We start from the raw sequence: 25,648 nt of genomic DNA, 5'->3' as shown, positions 1-25,648 counted from the left end.
TTTCAAAATTTTCAATCGCTTATATAACAAAAACTATTAACTTAAGAGAAAAATCACAAAAGACCTTTTCTGTTTGGAATGATTCAAAAAACCTAAAAAAAATTTGTTCGAGGCAAAAAGAATAATTTTAGGAAAAACCCCTAATCTTTCCGCTCGCCTGGCAAGGTCTTATGCTCTTCAGAATCGCCTGTCATTGTACATATTTCTTCTAAATGACTTACTCAAACACCTACTTAAATTTAAACCTTACAGGAGAAAGTTTATTTTACCTCCTAAATTTGCAATTTTCGATTCACCTGGTAGATACACGTGCATCGCTGATGCCTGCCAGGTCATGGTTTTTAGCCTTGGTGTGCTATGAATTATTACTAGAAAAATTTCTAGCCTTACAGGACGACCGTTAGTCGGAGGGTTCACTAGCTCTTAGACTATAACACCACATTTCGAACGCTTCTATTTTCCTTATGTGTTGCCTTTTCAATGTCCAAGCTTCCATTCCGTATAGTAATATAGAAAATATGTAGCATCTTAGAGCCCTCAATCTGAGAGGCAACTGAAGGTCTTTGTTTCAAAGCAGTGTCTTCATTTTTATAAATGCTTGCCTTGCAGTTTCAATTCGGACTTTAATTTCTTTGCTTTGGTCATTTTTGTCATCAATCCAGGTTCCCAGATATTTGTATGTCTTTACTTTTTCTATTTGGGTTTGCTCTAGTATTAACCTTTCATTTCCATGTTGTGTTTTTGAGACAATCATAAATTTAGTTTTTTTCTTATTTATCTTGAGTCCATATCGAATGCAATAATCGTTAATTCTATTTAACAATTCTTGTAGCGACTCCAGGGTGTCTGCCATTATAACGGTGTCATCAGCGAATCTTATGTTATTTACTGTTCTTCCGTTTATAGAGATTTCATCACTTAGTTCCGCTATCGCCTCCTGAAATATGGCCCCTCTGTGGACCTCTATGGACCATAGAGGTCCACTAATGTGGGCCCTCTATGGACCCCCAATGTCTTATCCCTCTATGGACCTCTAATGTCGACCTATAGAAGGCAAAAAACAAAAGTTTAAAGAATCAATCGGAACTGGTAGTGGGGCTGATGACGTTTACAAGCCTGAGTGGCCTTTTTATGATATCATGGCAAATTTTTTGGATGATGTCTACAGTAGTAAGTAAGATTAAGTAATTTTATTTGCAGTTTATATAAGACTAATATTAAAAGTGACATTCGCCAGTTGAACCTAGCTTCAGCCCGTGAGTAATGACCCGTGAGTAATGAACTATTACTCACGGGTAAAGTAATGGGTGTTATTATCTATTCAAAAATAGCCAATAATGAGCATATTATTAAACGGTCGTAGAAAAAATACATTATTCCACCGGCGCGCCACAAATAATGTTCATTTGTTAGTTTTTTCCCGTGATGCGAACTTGGGGTGTCAAAACAGAAAATAAATAAGTTAAAGAAAATAAAATTATAATTTATATATACTTACTTTGAACGACTTTTATTGTATTCTGATATCCACCAGTCGTGACCAGACACCTCGTAACGCGACAGTTTGTAACCGGACAGTTGGTAACGGACAATTCGTAACAGCGACAGTTCGTAACGGCGACACTCGGTAACGGCGACAGTTCGTAACTAGACAAATTCGTAACGGACAATTCGTAACGTCCAAATTGAATTATTCTGTTTATTGGAAACTAACTATTATCAATTATCACAGTTATAATTAAAATAATCTTTATCAATTTAACGAATCAGTACGGGGATAAACATGTTTAACACATTTTAAATTTCGTGTTTCAGAGTATGTACCTATATTAAAAGTCTTTAAACAGAAACACATATTTAAATACATACAAACTTTTAACAATATTCTTAAGTTTATTTCTCTTATTGTTCCTTAAATTTGCATATACAGTAAAACCTGTGTGTTACCGGCCACTTGCCAAAAACACAAATTGTAAACTATGCATTTGATCATTATTATGTTGACCTTATTAACCCGGCATTAGTCGCTAGGTTGGTTCTTACGTGAGTGGTCGCGCGTGAGATTTTGTCTCACAAAGGTACCCAACTTTCGCTTTTTTTTACGAAATATAATTTTCAAAATAGATTTTAAACTTAATAAAGTTATTATTAGCTTTACACAATGTGACTGTTGATGCGCTGTTACAGTTTAACCTAATCTAAAAATGTAGAAATAATATTAATTTTAATATTTCAATATAAATTTCAAATTTTTACTAGTACCTTTATTTTATTGTCATGCAACAGGGTAAGTTCTAAAATTATCTTTGCACGATTCATATTGCAAATACAAAATAAAATAATGCTACAATATAAAATAATGCTAAAAATAATGCTGAATAATATTATACACGGTCTATTCGATTGTAGAGGAAGGATAATTCGGAGACAAGAAGGAACTAGAGCATGTGTAATTTACCAGGGGAAAAGTTGTGTGCAATATTCTTAAATCGTGAGAGAAAATTTCATATAGCGACCAATGCCGGGTTAAGCAAAGTTGTTGTGCATGACTGAAGGTTGCTGAGTTGGTACGACTAATCTAAGTGTATAGGAGGTTGCCACACCCCCCCCCCCCACACTACACTCTTTTTTATTTTTTTGGACAAACTGTTTTTTCTTAATTTTATATGATGTATAATCAAAAGATACATGCAACCCTAAACAACCCTTTTTTCTAATAAACAATAGTTTTTTGTGCTGTTTGAGCAAATAATTAACCCGTGTTGAGCTGCCCCCCCCCACTTGCAAAAATTAAAAAACAAATAACCCTGATTTATGAGCTATTTATGAGCTCTCATATTCCGCAAACTAAAAATTTTGAGCTCGTTCCACTGAGCAGGAATTTAATACCCTAGTGGGGGGGGGCTGAGTCAGCCCCCCCCACTACTTAAAAATAGGAATATTGAATCGGTTTTTGCGGCAGAATTACGAGCTATTTATGAGCTCTTGAAATTATATAGTTTCGATTTTTGAGCTCATCCCCTTCACCCCCAAACAACCCTTTAATTGATTTAACTTAAGAGAAAGATGCTGAGAAAACTTAAAATATATCGTATTGCGAATATAATTCCTAAAGATTATATACTCTAAGAATAAACTATTAAATCAAGAGCATTTCGATTATTGAGCTACAACCCCTTCGCCAGAAAACCACCCTATCTTCCCGGCTTAAGAGAAAGTTGTATTAAAAATGCGTTAAACTAATTATTTGGCGACTACATATCATTTAATAATTTATAAGCTTCCAAATTACGCGCATTTAGATCAGTAAATTGCAATTTATTTTGTATAGTGCAGTCACTGAAGGTAAAAATCAACGATTACCTTCAATTTCGGTGAACCTTCATCGATTTTCACGAAAATTGGTCAGTAGTTAGAGGATACGTCAAGAAACAAAGGTGACATGGTACCACCTTGCGCCTTTACCCTGAGAGTGGATACCGCCCCTTCTCGGGGGTGAAAATTATTTTATAAAAAATAAATGCACAAATCAATAAAAGAGCAAATTAAAAGCAAAATTTATTATATAAAGTTAATAAAATAAGTCAATACTTTTTAAGTTATTAAAGATCAAAGATTTTAATTATTTGTGAAAAAAATGCATGTTTTGAAAAGGTTTTTTGTAAATCACTGAAAAACTTTAAGTTTTTACAAAAAAGTTAATAGTAGTTTAATTCGTATAGCTTATATTCTAAAAATAAACTCTTAAATCACGCGTCTTTCGATTATAGAGCTACAACCCCTTCGCAAGAAAACGACCCCATATTCCCGGCTTAAGAGAGAGTTGTTCTTAAAATAATTTAAATTAATTATTTGGCGACTACATATCGTTTAATAATTTATGAGCTTGCAAAATATACCCATCTCAATTATTGAATTGCCATTTTCTTTCTATAGTGCAGTCACTGAAGGTAAAAATCAACTAGTACCTTCGATTTCGGTAAATCTCCATTTATTTTCACGAATTGACAATAACAACTTGGGGTTTTAGCCTGGGGTATATGTCACCCCTTCTCGGGAGTGAAAATTACTTTATTAAAAATAACCCCACAAATCGAGAGAGGGACAAATTGTAAGCAAAATTTGTTATATAATGTGATTAAAATAAATCAATACTTTTTGAGTTATTAAAGATCAAATATTTTAATTTTTGGAAAGAAAATGCATGCTTTAGAGCGATTTTTCATAAATGACTCAAAAACTGTAAGTATTTACAAAAAAGTTTTCATCACTAAAATTGAAGCTAATAAAAAATATAATAAATTGCTTACTTGAAAACCCTTTAATGTTAATTTAAAGTAAGTTATTGGTAATTAAATGTATATTTTTTCCGCGACTGTTAAAATCTAAGGGTTCAAGCTTAAATAACGGGAAAGAGATGCATTTTATAACACTTTGGTACTAAATACTTGTCAAAGTACTTAGAAATAACTATGAAAAATAAAATGCAGAAAAAGTTGATAGTATCAAAATCCGCTCACCAATTTTCGTGAAAATGAATGGAGATTTACCGAAATCGAAGGTACTAGTTGATTTTTACCTTCAGTGACTGCACTATAGAAAGAAAATGGCAATTCAATAATTGAGATGCGTATATTTTGCAAGCTCATAAATTATTAAACGATATGTAGTCGCCAAATAATTAATTTAAATTATTTTAAGAACAACTCTCTCTTAAGCCGGGAATATGGGGTCGTTTTCTTGCGAAGGGGTTGTAGGTCTATAATCGAAAGACGCGTGATTTAAGAGTTTATTCTTAGAATATAAGCTATACGAATTAAACTACTATTAACTTTTTTGTAAAAACTTAAAGTTTTTCAGTGATTTACAAAAAACCTTTTCAAAACATGCATTTTTTCACAAATAATTAAAATCTTTGATCTTTAATAACTTAAAAAGTATTGACTTATTTTATTAACTTTATATAATAAATTTTGCTTTTAATTTGTTCTTTTATTGATTTGTGCATTTATTTTTTATAAAATAATTTTCACCCCCGAGAAGGGGCGGTATCCACCCTTAGGGTAAAAGCGCAAGGTGGTACCATGTCACCTTTGTTTCTTGACGTATCCTCTAACTACTGACCAATTTTCGTGAAAATCGATGAAGGTTCACCGAAATTGAAGGTAATCGTTGATTTTTACCTTCAGTGACTGCACTATACAAAATAAATTGCAATTTACTGATCTAAATGCGCGTAATTTGGAAGCTTATAAATTATTAAATGATATGTAGTCGCCAAATAATTAGTTTAACGCATTTTTAATAGAACTTTCTCTTAAGCCGGGAAGATAGGGTGGTTTTCTGGCGAAGGGGTTGTAGCTCAATAATCGAAATGCTCTTGATTTAATAGTTTATTCTTAGAGTATATAATCTTTAGGAATTATATTCGCAATACGATATATTTTAAGTTTTCTCAGCATCTTTCTCTTAAGTTAAATCAATTAAAGGGTTGTTTGGGGGTGAAGGGGATGAGCTCAAAAATCGAAACTATATAATTTCAAGAGCTCATAAATAGCTCGTAATTCTGCCGCAAAAACCGATTCAATATTCCTATTTTTAAGTAGTGGGGGGGGCTGACTCAGCCCCCCCCACTAGGGTATTAAATTCCTGCTCAGTGGAACGAGCTCAAAATTTTTAGTTTGCGGAATATGAGAGCTCATAAATAGCTCATAAATCAGGGCTATTTGTTTTTTAATTTTTTCAAGTGGGGGGGGCCAGCTCAACACGGGTAAATAATTATTACTTAGGTTGGTCGTATTCACTCGGAAACCTTCCCGGGTTCATGTACAACAACTTTGCTTGAGGTCATCCTATTATAATCAAATGCATAGTTTACGATTCTATAAAGGACATACAAACTTTTTTATATTGTGTCGTATAAACATCAAAAACATGGTATTATAAGAATAATTATTTTTCAAATCAAAATGTCAATTTTAAAAACAAAAAAAACTTCCAACGTGGGGAATGGAACTCGGCTTGCCTGGGTGAAAGCCAGGAGCTAGGTATTTTAGGCCATGATGGATGTAAATAAGCCACGGAGATAAATATTTGACATATAGTTGTAGGGTTTTTCCATCTAGTTTCATATTTTATCTTGTTTTGCCTAAAAGCCCCGATTTTGGGCTGGCTGACACATAATTTTTTAACGGAACACCTAACTCAATAAAGAAAAACACCCATGCTAAAATGCTCCGGTCAAATGTTACACTACCTCCCTGACTATTATAAAGCATATCCAAAGTTAGTCCAAAATTTGTTTTTGAGCAAGGATTTTTTTACAAGTTAATAATTTAACACATTTTGTTAAAAATAAAATACATTATGTGTGTAATTATTGATTTACATGGAATGTGCATACTACACATTTCACACCATATTCTAAACGAAAACATTGAAAGAGATAAGAAACTTGACAAACGCAATGTAATTAATGCCAAAATTAAATGAGTCACATATATAATCTCGATCAAAAGCACAGACTGTCGCGGACCATGGGAAGACCTCTGTCCGCGGTGCGTTAGAATCCGCGGTGGTCGGCTATTCGTGATGATCCGTAGAATCGCAGACCATGGGAAGACCTCTGTCTGCGGTGCGTGGTGGTCCGTGCTCGTCGGCTGTGCGTGATGATCCGTAAAATCGCAGACCAGTGGGAAGCCGCTATAATAGGTAAGCAGTTTTTGCAACGACAATCCAATCACAATCAGTGTTGTTTATAATAATAGTATCGGCATCGGCTGATAAAATAATTAGTTTTTAGCAAAGTTCGCACCTTTCTGGACAGAGGTACATAAAAGCAAATTTGTTAATTGTTGAGAAAACGTAGGCATTTAAAGTTTTAAAAGGTACTTAAAGCCAAAAATGAGACGCAAATTACAAGAGGAAGTAGAAATCTATTGTCCACAGTCCTAGTTATTAGGATTTTAGGATTAGAATTATTCTTAAACAACACCTCAAAGCCGCGAGCCTGAAAGGGAAGGAAATTAGCAAATATCTCATTGTATTGTTTCTCAAAAAATTAGAAAATAACTATTTCATTGTTCCCCGAAAAATTCCATAATTTTACCATTGCATACTAATGTTGTGTCACGCACAACTGACAATCTGACATTCTTTGATATACACAGGTACACTTGATCTAGCGAAATGGAGAATAGTTATAATTCTTTGTTTTTTTGTTCCTTTAGAGAAATACGAATATTAGGAATATCGTAGTGTTGATTACATAAATTTTTGTGAAAAATTTGCAATTACGTCAGTGTTTCTCCAAAGGTGCGAGTTATTACAGTAAACTGGTTTTGACTATAGAAAAATGCAAATATGTAATGCGTTGTTATCATGCCGCACTTTATCAAAGGCCTTGTTATAATCTATGAAACACATCAGATACAGATACATCAGTATTTTGTAATCAGTATTTGTACTCAGTAAACTCAGTATCTACCACTGAGACCCGGTATCAAAAGTAACCGTTACACGTCCGCACTGATTTTGCCCGTCCCTCTATTCGTTGCAGAGACAGCCAACGGTTGGGTTTTGTTGTGAACAATATGCGGTGCGCTAGAAAAATAACTACACAGGTCACCCGTCCCGCCGGTGCCAGGTTGTGTTCGCTTAGGTTCAATTTGCGCCGGCACTTAGGCACGGGAAACACTATGTGTTTATAGCTTTTTTTAACAATCAAAAAATAAATTTTTAGCAATGCAAATATTCAAAACAGATATAATTTGACTTAAACTTTTAAAGGCGGTAAGCAGAATTGCTATTTTATTTTTTATTCAAACGTTATTCGGGTTCAAAAATTGCAATTTTTCGATTTTTTTAAAGTTCAACCGCGTTTATCTCGAGAACTATGCATCCTACGAAAAAACTTGTAGGAACATTTTTTGGTTAAAATGACCCAAAAAATACAAAAAGATGTTTTGTTTTGCGAGAAATCGCTGTTATGTAATTCCTCAACTTCTTTGTTTATAACAATCTTATCGACATCCGGACCAACTGTTACCCAAAAAATTCGTGTTCTACGGGTCAAAATACATAAAAAAAACTTGGGTAAGTCCATCTGAATTAAGAAGGCCGTTGTACCCTCCCTTGCGACAGGACTATTTTCCATTCTTCCCGTATTTTATTGTGTTTCATAATTTTTCGATTATACTCTGTTTTATAGCGGATCTTTTCTCGCTATAATTAAATAACTATAACTCTCATATTTTACCTTCAATATGGATGAGATATGAAAGATATTATCTGAAAACGATACCCGTATCCATCCGAATTCGGTACATGTTTTTTATATTTTAATGTCTCGCCCTCCCTGTTCTTTTCGTTTTTCCAATTATGATCGTCAAAACGTTTTAGCTTGTGTGGCAAATACAAAAAAGGGATGAAGCCACGTCGGTCGTTTTTCAAATTTAAAATTTGACTCGACTAAAATCGTATTCGGCGTCATTCAAAAATCGTGGCGATAGTGGTAGTGGTAACCGCGGCACATGTTTTTATACTAAAACTGAATATTAAAACGTTTTTATATATATTTGGCTTCGTCTTTGTCACTATCTCCGCAAATTTTGTTATCCATTTTAAACAGAGTTCTAGGCTACCTAGATACCTGAAATTTTCAGAATAGCTCAGAACTTGCTAACAATGCTATATTTAACTACTATTATATGAATAAATCTTCTTCTTCTTCTTCTTCGTGCGACTAGGATTACTCCTGTTTGTCTGCCTCTTATTCTCTTAGTTGTTGACTGTACATTGTCTTTCCACCTTTTCGGCGGCCTTCCAACGGGTCTTCTACTATACGGCTTGTTGTTTTTACAGATGTTCGCTAATCTATCTGGTTCCATTCGGTTTACATGTTCGTTCCAAATTTTTCATTATGGATAAATTGATTTTTTTAATTTAAAACTATTTTAAAAATGTGACTAATGCAATGACATTTAGATTCCATTTTAAAGTACGCCAACAAATCGATAACTACAAATTGATGGTGGCTCAGTGGTAGAGCATTAAGCTGCAGATCGAGAGGTCCCGAGTTCGAAACCCGGCTGTTGCGTATCTTTTTTTAACTTTTTAAATAAATTATTAAAAATAAATATACTTAAAGTTTATATTTTATAAGTTAATTATTACATATAAATATTATATTATATACCATTTTAAATATTTTCTTTGGTTTATGATTTTAAATCCGCTAGAAGATAATAATTGTAATATGTTAGAAATGTAATATGTTAGTTTGTTATGTATCTAGAGTTAGAAATACAGAAAAAATTCCTCTGATTGAAAAAACAAATTTGTTTGTTTTTAAAATAACAAAATGTCTGGCTAATTGGCTCGGCCATCAAATTCATAGAAAAAAAAAGAAAATATGCTTCTAAAATAGTCGATTACAAAATTTTTTTATGAGAGAAATTATTGAAACAACAAAATAGTTTATAAATTTATATTGGGTCCTATAAATATTGAAAACATTTTATTATAAAAAGTCCTTTTTATAAAAGTGTAATTAGTATATACCTATTCCGATTTTCAATTTTTACTGGCTTCGGGGTCGTTTTAACCCGGTAGTGGTTGGTTGGTTCAGTTTTACCGACAAATATAGTGCGGCACATTTTTTATGACAAAATTGGATATAGACTCAGAATTTTCGATTATTGACTGGGTTCTGAGAGGTTTCAACCATATAGGTGTTGATTAAATAAAGTAGATTAAATTAAAATTAAATAAAATTTCAATAAAATCAATTAAGTTAGTTAAATAAAATAGATAAATTTTAATATATTTAAATAAAATTGATAAAATTTGCATAAAATTAAGTAAAATTAAAAAAAAACGGAATAAAGTTATATTTGAAAAAATTAAATAAAATAAAATTACAAAACGTTAAATAATAAAATTAGATAAAAGTAAATAAAATAAATAGAATCTAAGCGAAATAAATTGAATCAAATACAATCGACTCTATAAGAAGTATTCATTATGTCAGCACTCCATAACTGCCGCGATCTTTTTTTTACTTCTTTGTTTCCTATTCTGTAAATTTTTCCTTTGTTGACAGTAGGTATTGTGTAGTTTTAGTTGTAAGTTTTAGTAAGTTTAGGTTATACCCTCTACAATTATAATTGGTTCGCTCGTTCTCCATTCTTTCGATATTTTATTGTGTTTTATAATTTTTCGGATTATATTCGGTTTTATAGCGGATCTTTTCTCGCTTTACTAAAATAAATATATTACCTTCAATATGGATGAGATATGAAAGATATTATCTGAAAACGATACCCGTATCCATCCGAATTCGGTACATGTTTTTTATATGTTAATGTCTCGCCCTCCCTGTTCTTTTCCTTTTTCCAAATATGATCGTCAAAACGTTTTAGCTTGTGTGGCAAATACAAAAAAGGGATGAAGCCACGTCTGTGGTTTTTCAAATTTAAAATTTGACTCGACTAAAATCGTATTCGGCGTCATTCAAAAATCGTGACGATAGTGGTAGTGGTAACCGCGGCACATGTTTTTATACTAAAACTGAATATTAAAACGTTTTTAGATATACTTGGCTTCGTCTTTGTCACTATCTCCGCAAATTTTGTTATCCATTTTAAACAGAGTTCTAGGCTACCTAGATACCTGAAATTTTCAGAATAGCTCAGAACTTGTTAACAATGCAATATTTAAGTACTATTATATGGATAAATCTTCTTCTTCTTCTTCGTGCGACTAGGATTACTCCTGTTTGTCTGCCTCTTATTCCCTTAGTTGTTGACTGTACATTGTCTTTCCACCTTTTCGGCGGCCTTCCAACGGGTCTTCTGCTATACGGCTTGTTGTTTTTACAGATGTTCGCTAATCTATCTGGTTCCATTCGGTTTACGTGTTCGTTCCAAGTTTTTCATTATGGATAAATTGATTTTTTTAATTTCAAACTATTTTAAAAATGTGACTAATGCAATGACATTTAGATTCCATTTTAAAGTACGCCAACAAATCGATAACTACAAATTGATGGTGGCTCAGTGGTAGAGCATTACGCTGCAGATCGAGAGGTCCCGAGTTCGAAACCCGGCTGTTGCGTATCTTTTTTTAACTTTTTAAATAAATTATTAAAAATAAATATACTTAAAGTTTATATTTTATAAGTTAATTATTACATATAAATATTATATTATATACCATTTTAAATATTTTCTTTGGTTTATGATTTTAAATCCGCTAGAAGATAATAATTGTAATATGTTAGTTTGTTATGTATTTAGAGTAAGAAATACAGAAAAAATTCCTCTGAGATTGAAAAAACAAATTTGTTTGTTTTTAAAATAACAAAATGTCTGGCTAATTGGCTCGGTCAAGGCCATCAAATTCACAAAAAAAAAGAAAATATGCCTCTAAAATAGTCGATTACAAAATTCTTTTATGAGAGAAATTATTGAAACAACAAAATAGTTTATAAATTTATATTGGGTCCTATAAATATTGAAAACATTTTATTATAAAAAGTTCTTTTTCATAAAAGTGTAATTAGTATATACATATACCATATACATATACCTATTCAGATTTTTAATTTTTACTGGCTTCGGGGTCGTTTTAACCCTGTAGCGGTTGGTTTGTTCAGTTTTACCGACAAATATAGTGCGGCACATTTTTTTATGACAAAATTGGATATAGATTCAGAATTTTCGATTATTGACTGGGTTCGGGGAGGTTTCAACCGTATAGGTGTTGATTAAATAAAGTAAATTAAATTAAAATTAAATAAAATTTCAATTAAATTAACTAAAACTAAATAAATTTAAATATAGGTAAATAAAATTTAGTCAAGTTAAATAAAATAGATAAATTTTAATATCATCATCAATGGTGCTACAGCCCTATGAAAGAGCCTCGACCTTCCCAAGTCTATTACGCCAGTCAGTCCTATCCATTGCCAACCGTTGCCAGTTTGCTGCGCCTATTTTTCTCCCATCCTCATCTACACCATCTTTCCATCTAAGTTTTGGCCTACCCCTATTTCTACTTCCCACAGGTTGTGACATAAGGATTCTTCTAGGAGGGTTGTTATGCTGTGATCTTGCTAAATGTCCTGCATATCTTAGTCGTTCTATTCTTATAAGAGATACTACGTCTTTTCCACCAAATATATGTTTATATCTGTGGTATACCTCGTAGTTGTACCTCCTCCTCCAAATACTATTTTCACAGATGTCACCGAATATGCCTCTCAGGATCCTTCGTTCAAATATAAGCAGAAGGTTTTCATCTGCCTTGGAGATGGTCCATGTCTCCGATCCATATGTCAACACTGGTTGTATAAGGGTTTTGTATATGGTTATTTTTGTTTTTTGGCTTAAGTTTCTGCTTCTCATATGTCTACTCAGTCCAAAATAGCATTTGTTCGCTAGGATTATCCTTCGCTTGATTTTTTCTGTCATGACGTTTTCCTTGGTGATCAGGGAGCCTAAGTATGTGAATTTGTCCACCACTTGGCTCCGAATGGTCACCGATGTTTCTGGCTCTATTGTTGGGTGTTGATGTCACCATCTTAGTTTTCTCCTCGTTTACTGTCAGGCCCATATTTTTTGAGGCATTTGAGAAGGTGGTATACATTTCTTCTAGTTTGCGTGTTGTGCGGGCAACTAGGTCCACGTCATCGGCATATGCCAAAATTTGGGATGATTTATTAAAAATATTTCCTCTGTTGTCTATTCGGGCATCTCTGACCGTCTTTTCCAGAGCTATGTTGAAGAGGAGACACGCCAGCGCATCTCCCTGTCGCAGCCCAATATTCGTTTCAAACGCCTGTGATTGTTCGCCCTGTATTTCGACTTTGCAAACGACTTTACGCATTGTAGCCTTAACCAATCTTATCAGTTTGTCAGGGATGTGGAATTCATCCATGGCTTCATACAATTTATTTCTTAGGACACTATCATAGGCCGATTTAAAATCTACGAAAAGATGGTATGTGTCGATATTGAATTCATTGGTTTTTTCCAGTATTTGTCTTAGCACAAAGATCTGGTCTGTTGTTGATCGACCAGGCCTAAAACCACTTTGATATTCTCCAAGAAGCTCCTCTGAATATGCACTTAGGCGACCATATAAGATTCTCGAAAATATTTTGTAAGCTGTATTAAGGAGGGTTATTCCCCTATAGTTTCTACATTCCAATTGATCACCCTTTTTGTGTAGCGGGCAAACGATTCCAAGACACCACTCTTCCGGGATTTGTTCCTCATTCCAGGCTCTTAGTATTATTTTATATATTTGATTAGTCAGGGTAGCACCTCCATATTTAATAAGTTCCGCGGATACACTATCACTTCCTGGAGATTTATTATTTCTTAGGTGTTTTATTACATCCCGTACTTCTTGAATTGATGGAGCTCTAATGGTGTATTGTTGGTTGCTCTTGGGTTCGGTTGATTTGGATCTTCTACTTCGATGGTTAGTAGTTCTTTAGGGTGTTCCACCCACCTTTTCAATATTTCTTCTTTTGTATTGAGTATGTGCCCCTCCTTATCCTTACATAGTCTTAGCCTTGGTTTGAATTCCTTTCTTGCATTATTCAGAGTTTTATAGAATTTTCTTGTTTGATTTTCCTGTTTTAATGCCTCCAGTTCTTCTAGTATTCTATTTTCATAAGTTCTCTTTTTTCTTCTATGAATGCACTTCTGTTCTCTTCTAAGGTCTTTATATTTTTGTTGTTTTTCTCGGGTTTTCCGATGCTGCATCTGTTTATATGCATCGTTCTTTCTTCTTGTAATGTCCTCACACTCAGCATCGAACCAGTCATTGCGTGATGGTGATTTCTCTGGCCCTAGAATATTATTTGCTGCGTCTTTAATATTATTTTTACACATTTCCCATTGTTCGCTGATTGTTAGATTCTCATTAATTATGCAGTTAGTTTCGATATAGTTTTGAAACCTTTCTACCGTTTGCGGATTTTTGAGGAGTTCAATATTAAGGCGCGTTGTTTTGGTACTTCTCTCCTTCTTCGCGTTTGAGATTCTAGCTCGAATTCTTGTGCCAACTAGAAAGTGATCTGAATCAATATTGGCGCCTCGATAGGTCCGGACATCCATCAAGTTTGAGAAATGTCTAGCATCTATGAGCATATGATCAATTTGGTTGTTCGTTAATGCATCGGGCGAGGTCCAAGTTCCCATATGTATTTTTTTGTGTAGAAAACATGTGCTTCCTACGATCATGTTCTTTGCGGCTGCGAAGGTGACTGCTCGGTGTCCATTCGAATTGGTATTATTATGGAGACTATATTTACCGATGTGCGGTAGATATATATCTTCCCTTCCGATTTTTGCATTCAGATCACCGATTATTATTTTAATGTCACTTCTGGGACAACTGTCATATGCTCTTTCTAATTCATCATAGAATTCGTCTTTTTCTTCGTCTTCCTTGTCCTCTGTTGGGGCATGTACATTAATAAGACTTATATTAAAGAACTTGCCCCTGATCCTTAAGCAGCTCATTCGTGGATTAATCGGCTTAAAATCTATAACCAAATGCTTGACTTTATTATTGACTATAAAGGCTGTCCCAAATTCATGTCTAGTTCTATGGCAGCTATAGTACATGTTGTAGTTTGTTTTTTGGATTATGCCATGACCTGTCCATCGTACTTCTTGTATTGCAGTAATATCAGCGTTATATTGTGCTAATATGTCGCATAGTTTGCGGATATTTCCAGGTTCGTTGAGTGTGCGAACGTTCCAGGTAAATATTTTAAGATAATTGTCCTTATTTCGTTGCATTGGTCGTCGTTGAGATTTCCGTCCGGCATCTTTAACTTTCGATTTCGTAACCATGGATTTTTCCTGGGTTGGGTAGTTAACCCAACGCCAAACCCCCTTTTCGGAGGGCCATTTCACCCGCTCTCGTCAGTTCCCGACCCAACTTTCCACCCGGGTTGGATACCGGATCTCCAGATTGGGTTGCTCGGTTAACAGGGGACACCAACGTGAAGGTGAGAGTCGGATTTGAGTAGAAGAGGCTAAGTGGAGTAAACTGGAATCAACTCCATGTTTTCGCATTCTACCCCTTTATCCCCCTAAATTTTAATATATTTAATCAAAATTGATAAAATGTGCATAAAATTAAGTAAAATTAAAAAAAACTAAATACATTATATTTTAAAAAATTAAATAAGATTACAAAAAATTAAATGAAATTAAATGAAATACAAAAACAAATTTAAACAAAACTTAAAAAAATACATAAAATTGAAAATAATTAAATTAAATAAAATTAGATAAAACTAAATAAAATAAATAGAATCTAAGCGAAATAAATTGCATCGAATCCAATATAATCGACTCTATAAGAAATATTCAATATGTCAGCACTCCATAACTGCCGCGTTCATTTTTTTACTTCTGTGTTTCCTATTCTGTAAATTTTTCCTTTGTTGACAGTAGCTCTTGTGAAGTTTTAGTTGTAAGTTTTAGTAATTTTAGGTAAAATTATACCCTATACAATTATAATTGGTTTGCTCGTTCTCCATTCTTTCGATATTTTATTGTGTTTTATAATTTTTCGGATTATATTTGGTTTTATAGCGGATATTTTCTCGTTTTAATAAAATAAATATAATACTCATATTTTGTCTTCAATATGGATGAGATGTGAAAGATATCTGAAACTGATACTCGTATCCATCCGAATTCGGTACGTTTTTTTCTATTTTAATGTATTTCCCTCCCTGTTCTTTTCGTTTTTCCAATTAGGATCGTCAAAACTTTTTAGCTTGTGTGGCAAATACAAAAAAGGGATGAAACCACGTCGGTCGATTTTGATAAGGGAAAGCTCGAATTCGAATAAGGTAACAAATATCGCTTCTATCTCTTTGAAAGATTTATTTGTGTGACCTCATTTGAATGGGGGTAAGGTACAATTCGAATATATAAAAATAGGTAAATGGGAGATGATTTGGAATTAAATGGCATGTGGCAATATTATAATATAACTTTTGTATGGTAAATTTTATACGGTGGACCTTAAGTAATTGTACAAATAGAAAAAATAGATTTTAGACTTTAAAATATTACGATTTAAGTCAACTTGCTTTAATAAAATGTTGATATTAAGAAAGATACAGAGCGTTGAAATCTAAATTTAAATGTTCAATTTTTCGCAATATCTGCCATGTTTGTGGACATTTATGTGTCAAAAATCATAACCGGTGGTTTTTTAGTTCGAGGAATTACAATTTGATGCATACTTTGATGTAGCTGGTAGCTGATAAAGGACGCCACACGTGTGGCATACATTTGAGCTTAACGTTTTTCTCTTCAAGTTGACCATAATTATGTCAAAAAGTATTAAGAGTACATTATTTCAACAAAAAAAATATATCTGCTTCTTCATGTGCCGTGCTCGATTATCGAGATTGGCTATTAAATTGGCTGTATTAATTTTGTTGACGGCAGGTGGGAAAAGGGATGCAGAGGATCGGTTAAACCATTCTCTCATGTTTTTAAGCCATGACGTTCTTTGTCAACCAGGCTCACTTTTTCTGTCTACCTTGCCTTGTATTATTAAATGGAGTATATTATAACCCTATGGGTGTCGCATAACATAGCCAAAATATTCAAGTTTTCGATTTTTAACTCTTTTGACTACTTCTGTAATTTTCCCATCCGATACAAAACAACTTCGTTACTAACTCTATCTACCCAACTTATTCGTATGGGCCATTCCACGAACATACGCCTGTTTTGGATTACTTCGACAACGAATATTTTACTGTGCAACATAAGAAGTACGAAAGTAAATGGCGCTAATAATTATTCCAATAAACAACAATGTAATTTGCAATTTACTTTCGTTCTTCTTATTTTGCACAGTAAAATATTCGTTGTCGAAGTAATCCAAAACAGGCGTATGTTCGTGGAATGGCCCATAGGATTCTTCGATACACCCAGATTTCAAAGGCTCCCAGTTTCTTGAGAAGCATATCCGTTAAGTCCCACATTCGACACCATAGAAAAGCGTAGAGAACACATAACATCTTACCAATAAAATTTTCAGATTCAATGTAATATTGTTTCCACATAAGAATTTCTTCATCTTAAAGAGGTACTGTTCAGTTGTTTACCATAAGCTGTTACCACTTCCGGTTGTATTGGCGTCTTACTGACAACCAACAACTTTGTCTTTGCGGTGTTTAGCTTAAGTCTATATCCATCACACGTTAGTATGATGGATATAACACATTAATTATTCAAGATATACCTGTTAATAACTTCAAAACTCAACAGTTTTCTAGATAATCGCACTTTACAAATTAGCTGCATAATAATTCTTAGCCAATACACTTTCCAGACCACCGTGTGAATACAATGATATTATGGGCTTGCGTTATATACGAAGCCCGAATGGATTTGCTCCATCGGTCGGCATATGAGACTAGGGAAGAACAATTGAAAGACCCAGGTGTTGCCAAAATAATTCAATAGACAGAGCTCAATATTCAAAAATATTTAAAATGGACAGAGCTTGAAGCTACTAGGTTTTATTACTGTGGATGCGCAATTTTTGAGACTTGCCATCGACTTATTTCGACCGTTATCCAAAGGATCAAAAAGTTCACGTTGAATTTTATATGTAAAAGTCGAAGACACTTCTACGCTTTTTGTCTTAACGCAAGCATCCGCACTAGAATGCGCTATGAAGTTTATTAACAAGGTATTCTTACGATTTGACCTATCCAGAAGAATTATCAGTTATATTGATGTGCAAATCGTGAGTGACGTAATACAACAAGTTTTTATTTTACAAATTTAAGATACTTTTACCCCACGCTATCCCCCTTCTCTGCTAATAATAGAGGAGGCAAGTATGCGAAATTTGAAGTTACTCGAGCGTTATGAGGGCCTATTGGGTTGTGAAGATTAGGTACTAAAACCAAATAAAGTTAAGTTAAGTTTTTTATTTTAGTGGGGACTTTATATTTTTAATTTAACTTTAAATTTCCAACAATCGTTTTTCCGATTCTAGCGCCATCTATCCATAATTCTAAAAACTGGCTCAAATAAAAGTTACGTAATTTTACGTAAGGAATCCAAATCTGCAATAAAAAATGGGGGCTCCTACTTAAGATTTTAAAGTAACCCCCCACCCCACCTCCGTGGGTCGTCGTGTTTAATTTCATTAGATAGATTTTAAAAAGGTATTGAAGACGTATTTTTTAGTTTTATGATTTGATGTTCATTTCGCGAAATATCGTCGAGTTCCTAGTTAAAATTTTTGTTACCCCCATCCCTCTCCGTGGGTGGTCTGTGATTTACAAGCTTCATGGAATGGATAGGTACCCATCATACTGCTCTTGGTGGACTCCCCGTATTCGCCTTTGCACATGCTAATATCAATTATGTTTAGACTCTAACGCATGTAGTGCCAAGACGAAGAGGAGGACGTCTCAGGAAGAGAACTACATCTTCTGCTGGCCCCTTCTCTAACGAGTTCTATGCCAGGGGGGAGCCTGTAACAAACCATACCCTTGTGCAGCGCCTGTGGAGGGTATGCAGTAATCTGGTATCGTCACTTTTTGAGTTTGCGTAGTGTTAAGTGGTGACCCTGATGTGTTTGTATTATCCAGATTTATTTGTATTTATATTATTTAATTGTATGCAGATGGAGATAAAATACAAGAACAGTACCTGTTAGTTAGCGTTAAGGGTTTGTCGTAAATACACATGATTTTATCCATAGTCATAGTTGTTGTCTTCTAAAAACCGAAAAATCCCCGAGATTAATAAATACCGTGCTACACTATTTATATAATATTGGATCAACGATATATTCAGGAAAGTTTGTCTTTTTAAATTTTCAAAAGACGCCATGATATTTAGATATTCAACTACATAGTTCTGCTTGTTTACATTTTCTTGTGTTATAGCCCCATCAGGGAACGCAAAATTTTACGAAAACCTCCAAAAAATAAAGGAAAGATGAAAATTTGCGAATAGGTACTTGAAATTGTCTATTATTATCTAAGAAAAAGTTTACAATTCTACATCCCCTCCACTTTACAAAAATTGGAAAATACGGGGTGAAAAATTTTTTCTCGGAGGTGAAAAAATATACGTTTAAAATAAGTCCGGAATTGAATAAAATGACTAATTCTAAGTAACTTTTGTTCTATAAAGTTTTTTTTACAAAGTCAATACTTTTCGAGGTATTTTCGAGTGAATGTGTCCATTTTTAACCAAAAAAAAAATGTTTTTGGACGGTTTTTCGGGGATAACTCAAAAAGTAGGTATTTTAGCGAAAAAAATATTCTTAGTAAAAATATAGCTTATAAAAACTTGAAAAAAATGGTGTATGCGTGAGGTCTGCAGACCCAGTAGAAGCAGAGTTGCAGCTAATGAAATGTAGGTTCTTCTTCGTCAAATTCCAAATCGAATATTTCAGTGTGAAATAACCAAAAAACGGAACAATTTTCGGGGAAAATTCATTACAACTTTTTTAAAGTTTTTAAAAAAAGGTTTATTTTTGTGGTTTAAAAAAACTTCTAACATTAAAAGTAAGTGAGTTACGCTTAAAATATTGTTGGTCCCTTTTATTTTTTGGTAAAAAAATGGCGAAAATCACCCCTTAATTAGCTTCTCAAATAAAAATGAATCGTTACCGCTTTACAAGTTACTGTACTTAGGTATTGTTTATATTATTTATAAGTTTCATTGGTTCACATTGCTCAGTCTTAAAAAAAATTGGGTTTAAAATAAAACATTTTTTTTTATTTTGAAAAAAATCGTAATTTTTTATGGAACTAACTCAAAAACAATTAGGAATACCAAAGATATCAAAGAGTAATAAAATGTACGTTTTGCTTTTCTGAATATTTTTTATTTTTTGTTTTCTTGTTAGACAAAAGTTGGTTATGCTATGGCTGTTCAAAATTTGCCTAAACTCGTGATTAGTTACTCGTTCAAGCCATTTTAACTCAAGCTTTTCAAAACGAAGCACTTTGAACAAATGAATCTTACAGATCATATAAATAATACATAAGTAAAGTAACTTGTGAAGTGGTAATGTTAAAATGTATATGTGATGTTAATTAGGGGGTGATTTTCGTGATTTTTTTACCAAAAAAAAGGGACCAACAATATTTTGAGCGTAATTTACTTACTTTTAATATAACAAATTTTTTTTTTAATAAAAATAAACCTTTTTTTAAACACTTATGAATTTCCCCCAAAAGTGCTCCGTTTTTGGGTTATTTCACATTGAAATATTCCATTTGGAATTTGACGAAGAAGATCCTACTTTTCATTAGTTGCAACTCTGCTTCTACTGGGTCTACAGTCCTCATGTATACACCATTTTTTTCAATTTTTTATGGGCTATATTTTTGCTAAGAATATTTTTTTCGCTAAAATACTTACTTTTTGAGTTATCTCAGAAAAACCGACTAAAAAAAATGGGTTTTATTTTGTTAAACATGCACATATTCACTCGCAAATAACTCGAAAAGTATTGACTTGGTGAAAAAACCCTATAGAAGAGAAGTTGTTTAGAATTAGTCATTTTATCCAATTCCGGTCTTATTTTGAATGTAGTTTTTTCATTTTCGAGAGGGGGTATTTTACAAAAATGGAGGGGACGTAGAATTGTAAACTTTTTATTATATAATAATAGACAATTTCAACTACCTATTCCCAAATTTTCATCCTTCCTTTATTTTTTTTGGGTTCAGATTGTTCTTTGATCGGGCTATTAGTTTAGTTTAAAAAACAGCCTGTATATATTTTCCTTGAATACACACTACCCTAGAGAGAAACTTTTTAAAATACATTTCGGTTCAATATATACGTACACCTAAATAGATTCTAGATTCTACAGTAGGAAGAAATATGTAAAGATATATCGGAAGCTTATATATTCTCGAAGCAATATTCCCTATTCCGTATTTATCCTACATTTCACCTGTTTTGAATTTTTCAGTTCTGCAGGGCAAAAATCTAATACCGATGGATCCCAACGGCTTGAGCGATCCATACGTCAAATTGAAGCTTATTCCCGACTCTGACAACGTCAAAAAGAAAACGAAAACAATCAAAGCCAGTCTCAACCCTGTTTGGAATGAGACTATAATTTTGTGAGTATTTTTAATAAAATATATTAAATTTGTCTACGTTAGTAAAATGTATTTATCCTGAAAAATTGTAATAAGGTATGTCCTAAAAGTTTTGGCACAAAATTTATTGACTTTAATTTTAACAAAAACAAAATAAAAGTTGTCTTTGGAAACAAAAGCTTATTTACACTGGCTACCGGCAGTTAAGCTTTATTTATTTTGAAGGTTTCGCTTTATAGTCCAGAAAGCCACTGCGCATCCGCTAGAAAAAATATTCTAATTCGGATTTTTTGCACAATCTTACTCAAAAAGGACGCCTTTTAACAAATTTGCAAGTTGCCAGGACCAAAAGTTGGTCAAAAATTTTTTAACGTTTTTTTTTTGTTTTTTCCTAAAATTATTTTTTTTGCATGGAACAAAATTTTTTGTTGGTTTTTTGGATCAATCCAAACAGAAAAGGTCTTTAGTGACTTTTCTCTAAAGTTGATAGTTTTTGACATATAAGCGATTAAAAATTGAAAAATTACGAAATCGGCCATTTTTAACCCTCAAAAACGATGTGAAAAACTAAAAATTTGAATGTTGTCAAGGTAGGTAGATATTCTTTAAACATCGATTGATGAAATCCCGAAGAGTTTTTTGCAATACAATATCAAAAACCCCTTTGTTTTTTAATTGCCAATCAAGCGTGCGCGACACTATTTTCCACTGTTGCATGTGTATTAAGGTGGTGCGAAAAAAGTCAAGTTGATAATTCCTTATCGCTATTATAGTGCGGAAAAGTTGCGATTGGTAATTACAGTAAAAACAAAAAAAGAATTATTCAAATCGGACTTTATCTTCCGATCCCGCAACAGGCCTAAAGATTATGAAAAAAATGAAATTTTACCTTTTTTCCAAAAATTTTTATTTATCCTTCGTGTACGTTTTATTTATCGCTATGCAGAAATGTATTTACAGTTTGCATGGTAGAGTAATAAAAAAATATATTTACGCATTTAACGAATATCTTCCGATCCCACAAGGTCAATCAAAATCTATAAACATTTGAAATTTTTGATGATTTTGATAAATTAAAAAATATTTAGTTAGCTCATTTTTCTGTTACATTGTGAAGATCTTCAATTGTTTAGATATTGTATGACAATATTTAAACAACCGAGAACTCAAAACGAGGTGGTGGTTGCAGTTCTAGCTCCACACGCACCCCTCTCTCCAACCAACCAATGAATGTGTGTTTTTTACATTATGTACATATTTTCATTTCTTTTTCATCTGTCTGTGTCCAGCTCTTAAACATTAACTTTATATTGTGATTTCTTGGTAAAATCTGGCAGCATGGACCTTGATTTAAATTTTTTCCTGATGAATCCATCTGTTGATTGGGGCCCACATACATTAGCATTAGACGATGCTTCTTTGAGCAACTTTAGACACCGCTCGTCAGCTTGCATGTGGCAGGGATAGTTTTGTACATTCCAGTCTGGCATGTCTCCCGATGTAATGCAAGAAGTTATATCTTCATTTGAAACTCTTCGAAGAACTGGTGGAGAAGATAGTTTTGTAACATTCCAGTCTATTATTTCAGTGTAGTCCTGTGCTTGAAAATTTAAAGGAGGAGGGATGAAATTTCTAATACTTTTGCCCTTGGCTTTGTCTGTCCGGCTTTTAACACTCTCCTTGGCCCTAGCTCTCTAATGTGTCCCTCTTCTCCCTACTACTTGAAATTTTGAAGCACAGGACTAAACTAAAATAATAGACTGGAATGTTGCAAAACTATCTTCTCCACCACTTCCTCGAAGAGTTTCAAATGAAGATATAACTCCTTGTACTACATCGGGCGACATGTCAGACTGGAATGTACAAAACTATCCCTGCAACAAGCCAGCTGATGAGCGGTGTCTAAAGTTGGCCACGGAAGCATCGTCTAATGCTAATATATGTGGGACTTAATCAAGAGATGGATGCATCAGGACAACACTTAAATCACGGTCCATGCTGCCAGATTTTACCAAGAAATCACAATGCAAAGTTGGTGTTTGAGAGCTGGACACAAACAGATGAAAAAGAAATGCACATAATGTAAATAATGTAAACAACAAAAACTCAATGGTTGGTTGGAGAGAAGGGTGCGTGTGGAGCTAGATGTGCAACCACCCCCTCGGTTTGAGATCTGGGTTGTTTAAATATTGTTATACAATATTTAAACAAGCGAAGAGCTTCACAATGTAACAAAAAAATCAGATAACTAAATGTTTTTTAATTTTTCAAAATCATCAAAAATTTCAAATTTTTATAGATTTTGATTGTCTTTGCGGGAACGGAAAATATCCGTTAAATGCGTAAAACAATTTTTTTTAGTACTCAATCATGCAAAGTATAAATAAGTTTTACTATAGCAATAAATAAAACGTACTCGAAGGATAAATAAAAATTTTTGAAAAAAAGGTAAAATTTCATTTTTGAAGTTATACTTCTTTACGCGCGATATGAGGGTGAATTTTTATATGTTAAAACCTACGATCCCGGCGCATGCGCATTATAACTTTGTTCTGATTGGATGTTCAAATGACATGTCAAAAATTATCCAATATGGCAGCTGTAGCGCAGCTGTGGTTTGGACGGTTGACGGTTTGGTTATGTATGGTTGTTGCGTTTTAAAATTTGTGGGAAGAGAAACAACAAAGGTAAGTTAATAGTTATACTGCCTTTTTAAATAGTTTTCATATTATATTTTTGAAGTTATACTTCAAAATGTTTTAATTTATGTATGTATCAGTCTAGAAAAGGTGTGGAAAGAATATATTAGTGTTTTTAAATATATTTTTCTACAAACGTGTTAAAAATGCAATTTTTAGGACTCCATAGGAGCGTTAAAAATGCTACTTTAAGGCACTAGTGCTTTAAAATTTTTAAGGCACTGCAGTTAAAAGTGAATTGTCAAATTGTGAAACGTCAAAATATTTATATTTCATTTATTAACATTAATATTAATAATACAACTTGCGCAATTTGAAAAAGGTGGTTTAAGAGGTTTTTTATTATAATTTTGTGTCTTTGGATTTGTCTTCCTTGGGCGTAAAATAATAAAACATCAATTTTTATATTTCACTTGTCACCGTGATGTATAATTATGTATATCTGAAAGGTAAGTAGCATGCGGCTTGATGGCCTTGTTGGTAGAGCTTTGGACCAGAGATCAAAAAATCGCGAGATTGCGGGTTAAAATCCCGGACGATTCATATTTTTTTCTTTTTTTTTTAATATTTGGCATTGTTAAGTTTTGGTTCATTTTTGGTAATTATTGTTAATTTTTTGTATTGTAACTGTTAAGTAGGTATATTTATTTCGTTGAAATTATATTATAATAGAAGTATAACTTCTTACGTGCGTACAAAGTACACACACACACATTCTTTTTTTTTTTCATAATCTTTAGGTCCGTTGCGGGATCGGAAGATAAAGTCCGATTTGAATAATTCTTTTTTTGTTTTTCTTGTAATTACCAATCGCAACTTTTCCGCACTATAGCGATACGGAATTATCAACTTGACTTTTTTCGCACCACCCTAATGTGTATGCAGTATGGTGCAAATGAAAGGAATAAATTCGTTATTTCGTAAACCGGTGACTTTAAGGAAAAATCCCAAAACAGGTCGTTTTTTATTTTTAAGTTATGATATTGTGGCATGTATAGTATACGGGTCGTGTGCTGGCTCATTTGAAAGGTTCTTCAATTCTCTATTCAGTAATATAAACATGTACATAATTATTTATACAGGGTGTCCAAAAAATTTTTATAAATTAAATCATTTGGCAAATTGACAAAAAAAATAAATTATTGGACACCCTGTATAAATAATTATGTAAATGTTTATATTACTGAATAGAGAATTAAAGAACCTTTTAAATGAGCTAGCACACGACCCCTATTCTTATTTAAAAAAATCACGCCCAGATGGATGACGTCACTAGTATACCATATATGTCACAATATCATAACTTAAAAGCAAAAATCGACCTATTTCGTGATTTTTCCTTAAAGTCGCCAATTTACGAAATAACGAATTTATTCCTTTCATTTGCACCATACTGCATATACATGCAACGGTGGAAAATAGTGTCGCGCACGATTGATTGGCAATTAAAAAACAAAGGGGGTTTTTGATATTGTATTGCAAAAAACTCTTCGGAATTCATCAATCGATATTTAAAGAATATCTACCTACCTTGGCAACATTCAAGTTTTCAGTTTTTCACATAGTTTTTGAGGGTTAAAAATGGCTGATTTCGCAATTTTTCAATTTTTAATCGCTTTTAAGTCAAAAACTATCAACTTTAGAGAAAAGTCACTAAAGACCTTTTCTGTTTGGAATGATCCAAAAAACCTAAAAAAATTTTGTTCCATGTAAAAAAAAATAATTTTTGGAAAAAAACAAAAAATACGTTTAAAAAATTTTTGTCCAACTGTTGGTCCTGGCAACATGCAAATTTGTTAAAAGG

General features: G+C 33.1%; 1 protein-coding gene across 1 annotated transcript in view; it reads left to right on the top strand.

The window, feature by feature from the left end:
- The window catches only part of LOC114331071 (protein kinase C, brain isozyme), a 662,749-nt gene that overhangs the window by 587,279 nt on the left and 49,822 nt on the right, over nt 1-25,648 (top strand). The window contains exon 6 of the mRNA XM_050661972.1: nt 21,013-21,166. Within this exon, the coding sequence (XP_050517929.1) occupies nt 21,013-21,166 (154 nt within the window). The remainder of the gene's footprint in view (nt 1-21,012; nt 21,167-25,648) is intronic.

This window comes from Diabrotica virgifera, chromosome 9 (genome assembly GCF_917563875.1).
Source record: "Diabrotica virgifera virgifera chromosome 9, PGI_DIABVI_V3a".
In the NCBI taxonomy this organism is placed as follows: domain Eukaryota; kingdom Metazoa; phylum Arthropoda; class Insecta; order Coleoptera; family Chrysomelidae; genus Diabrotica; species Diabrotica virgifera.
Note: the sequence above shows the minus strand (reverse complement) of the source record. Positions and strands in the feature narration are given on the sequence as shown.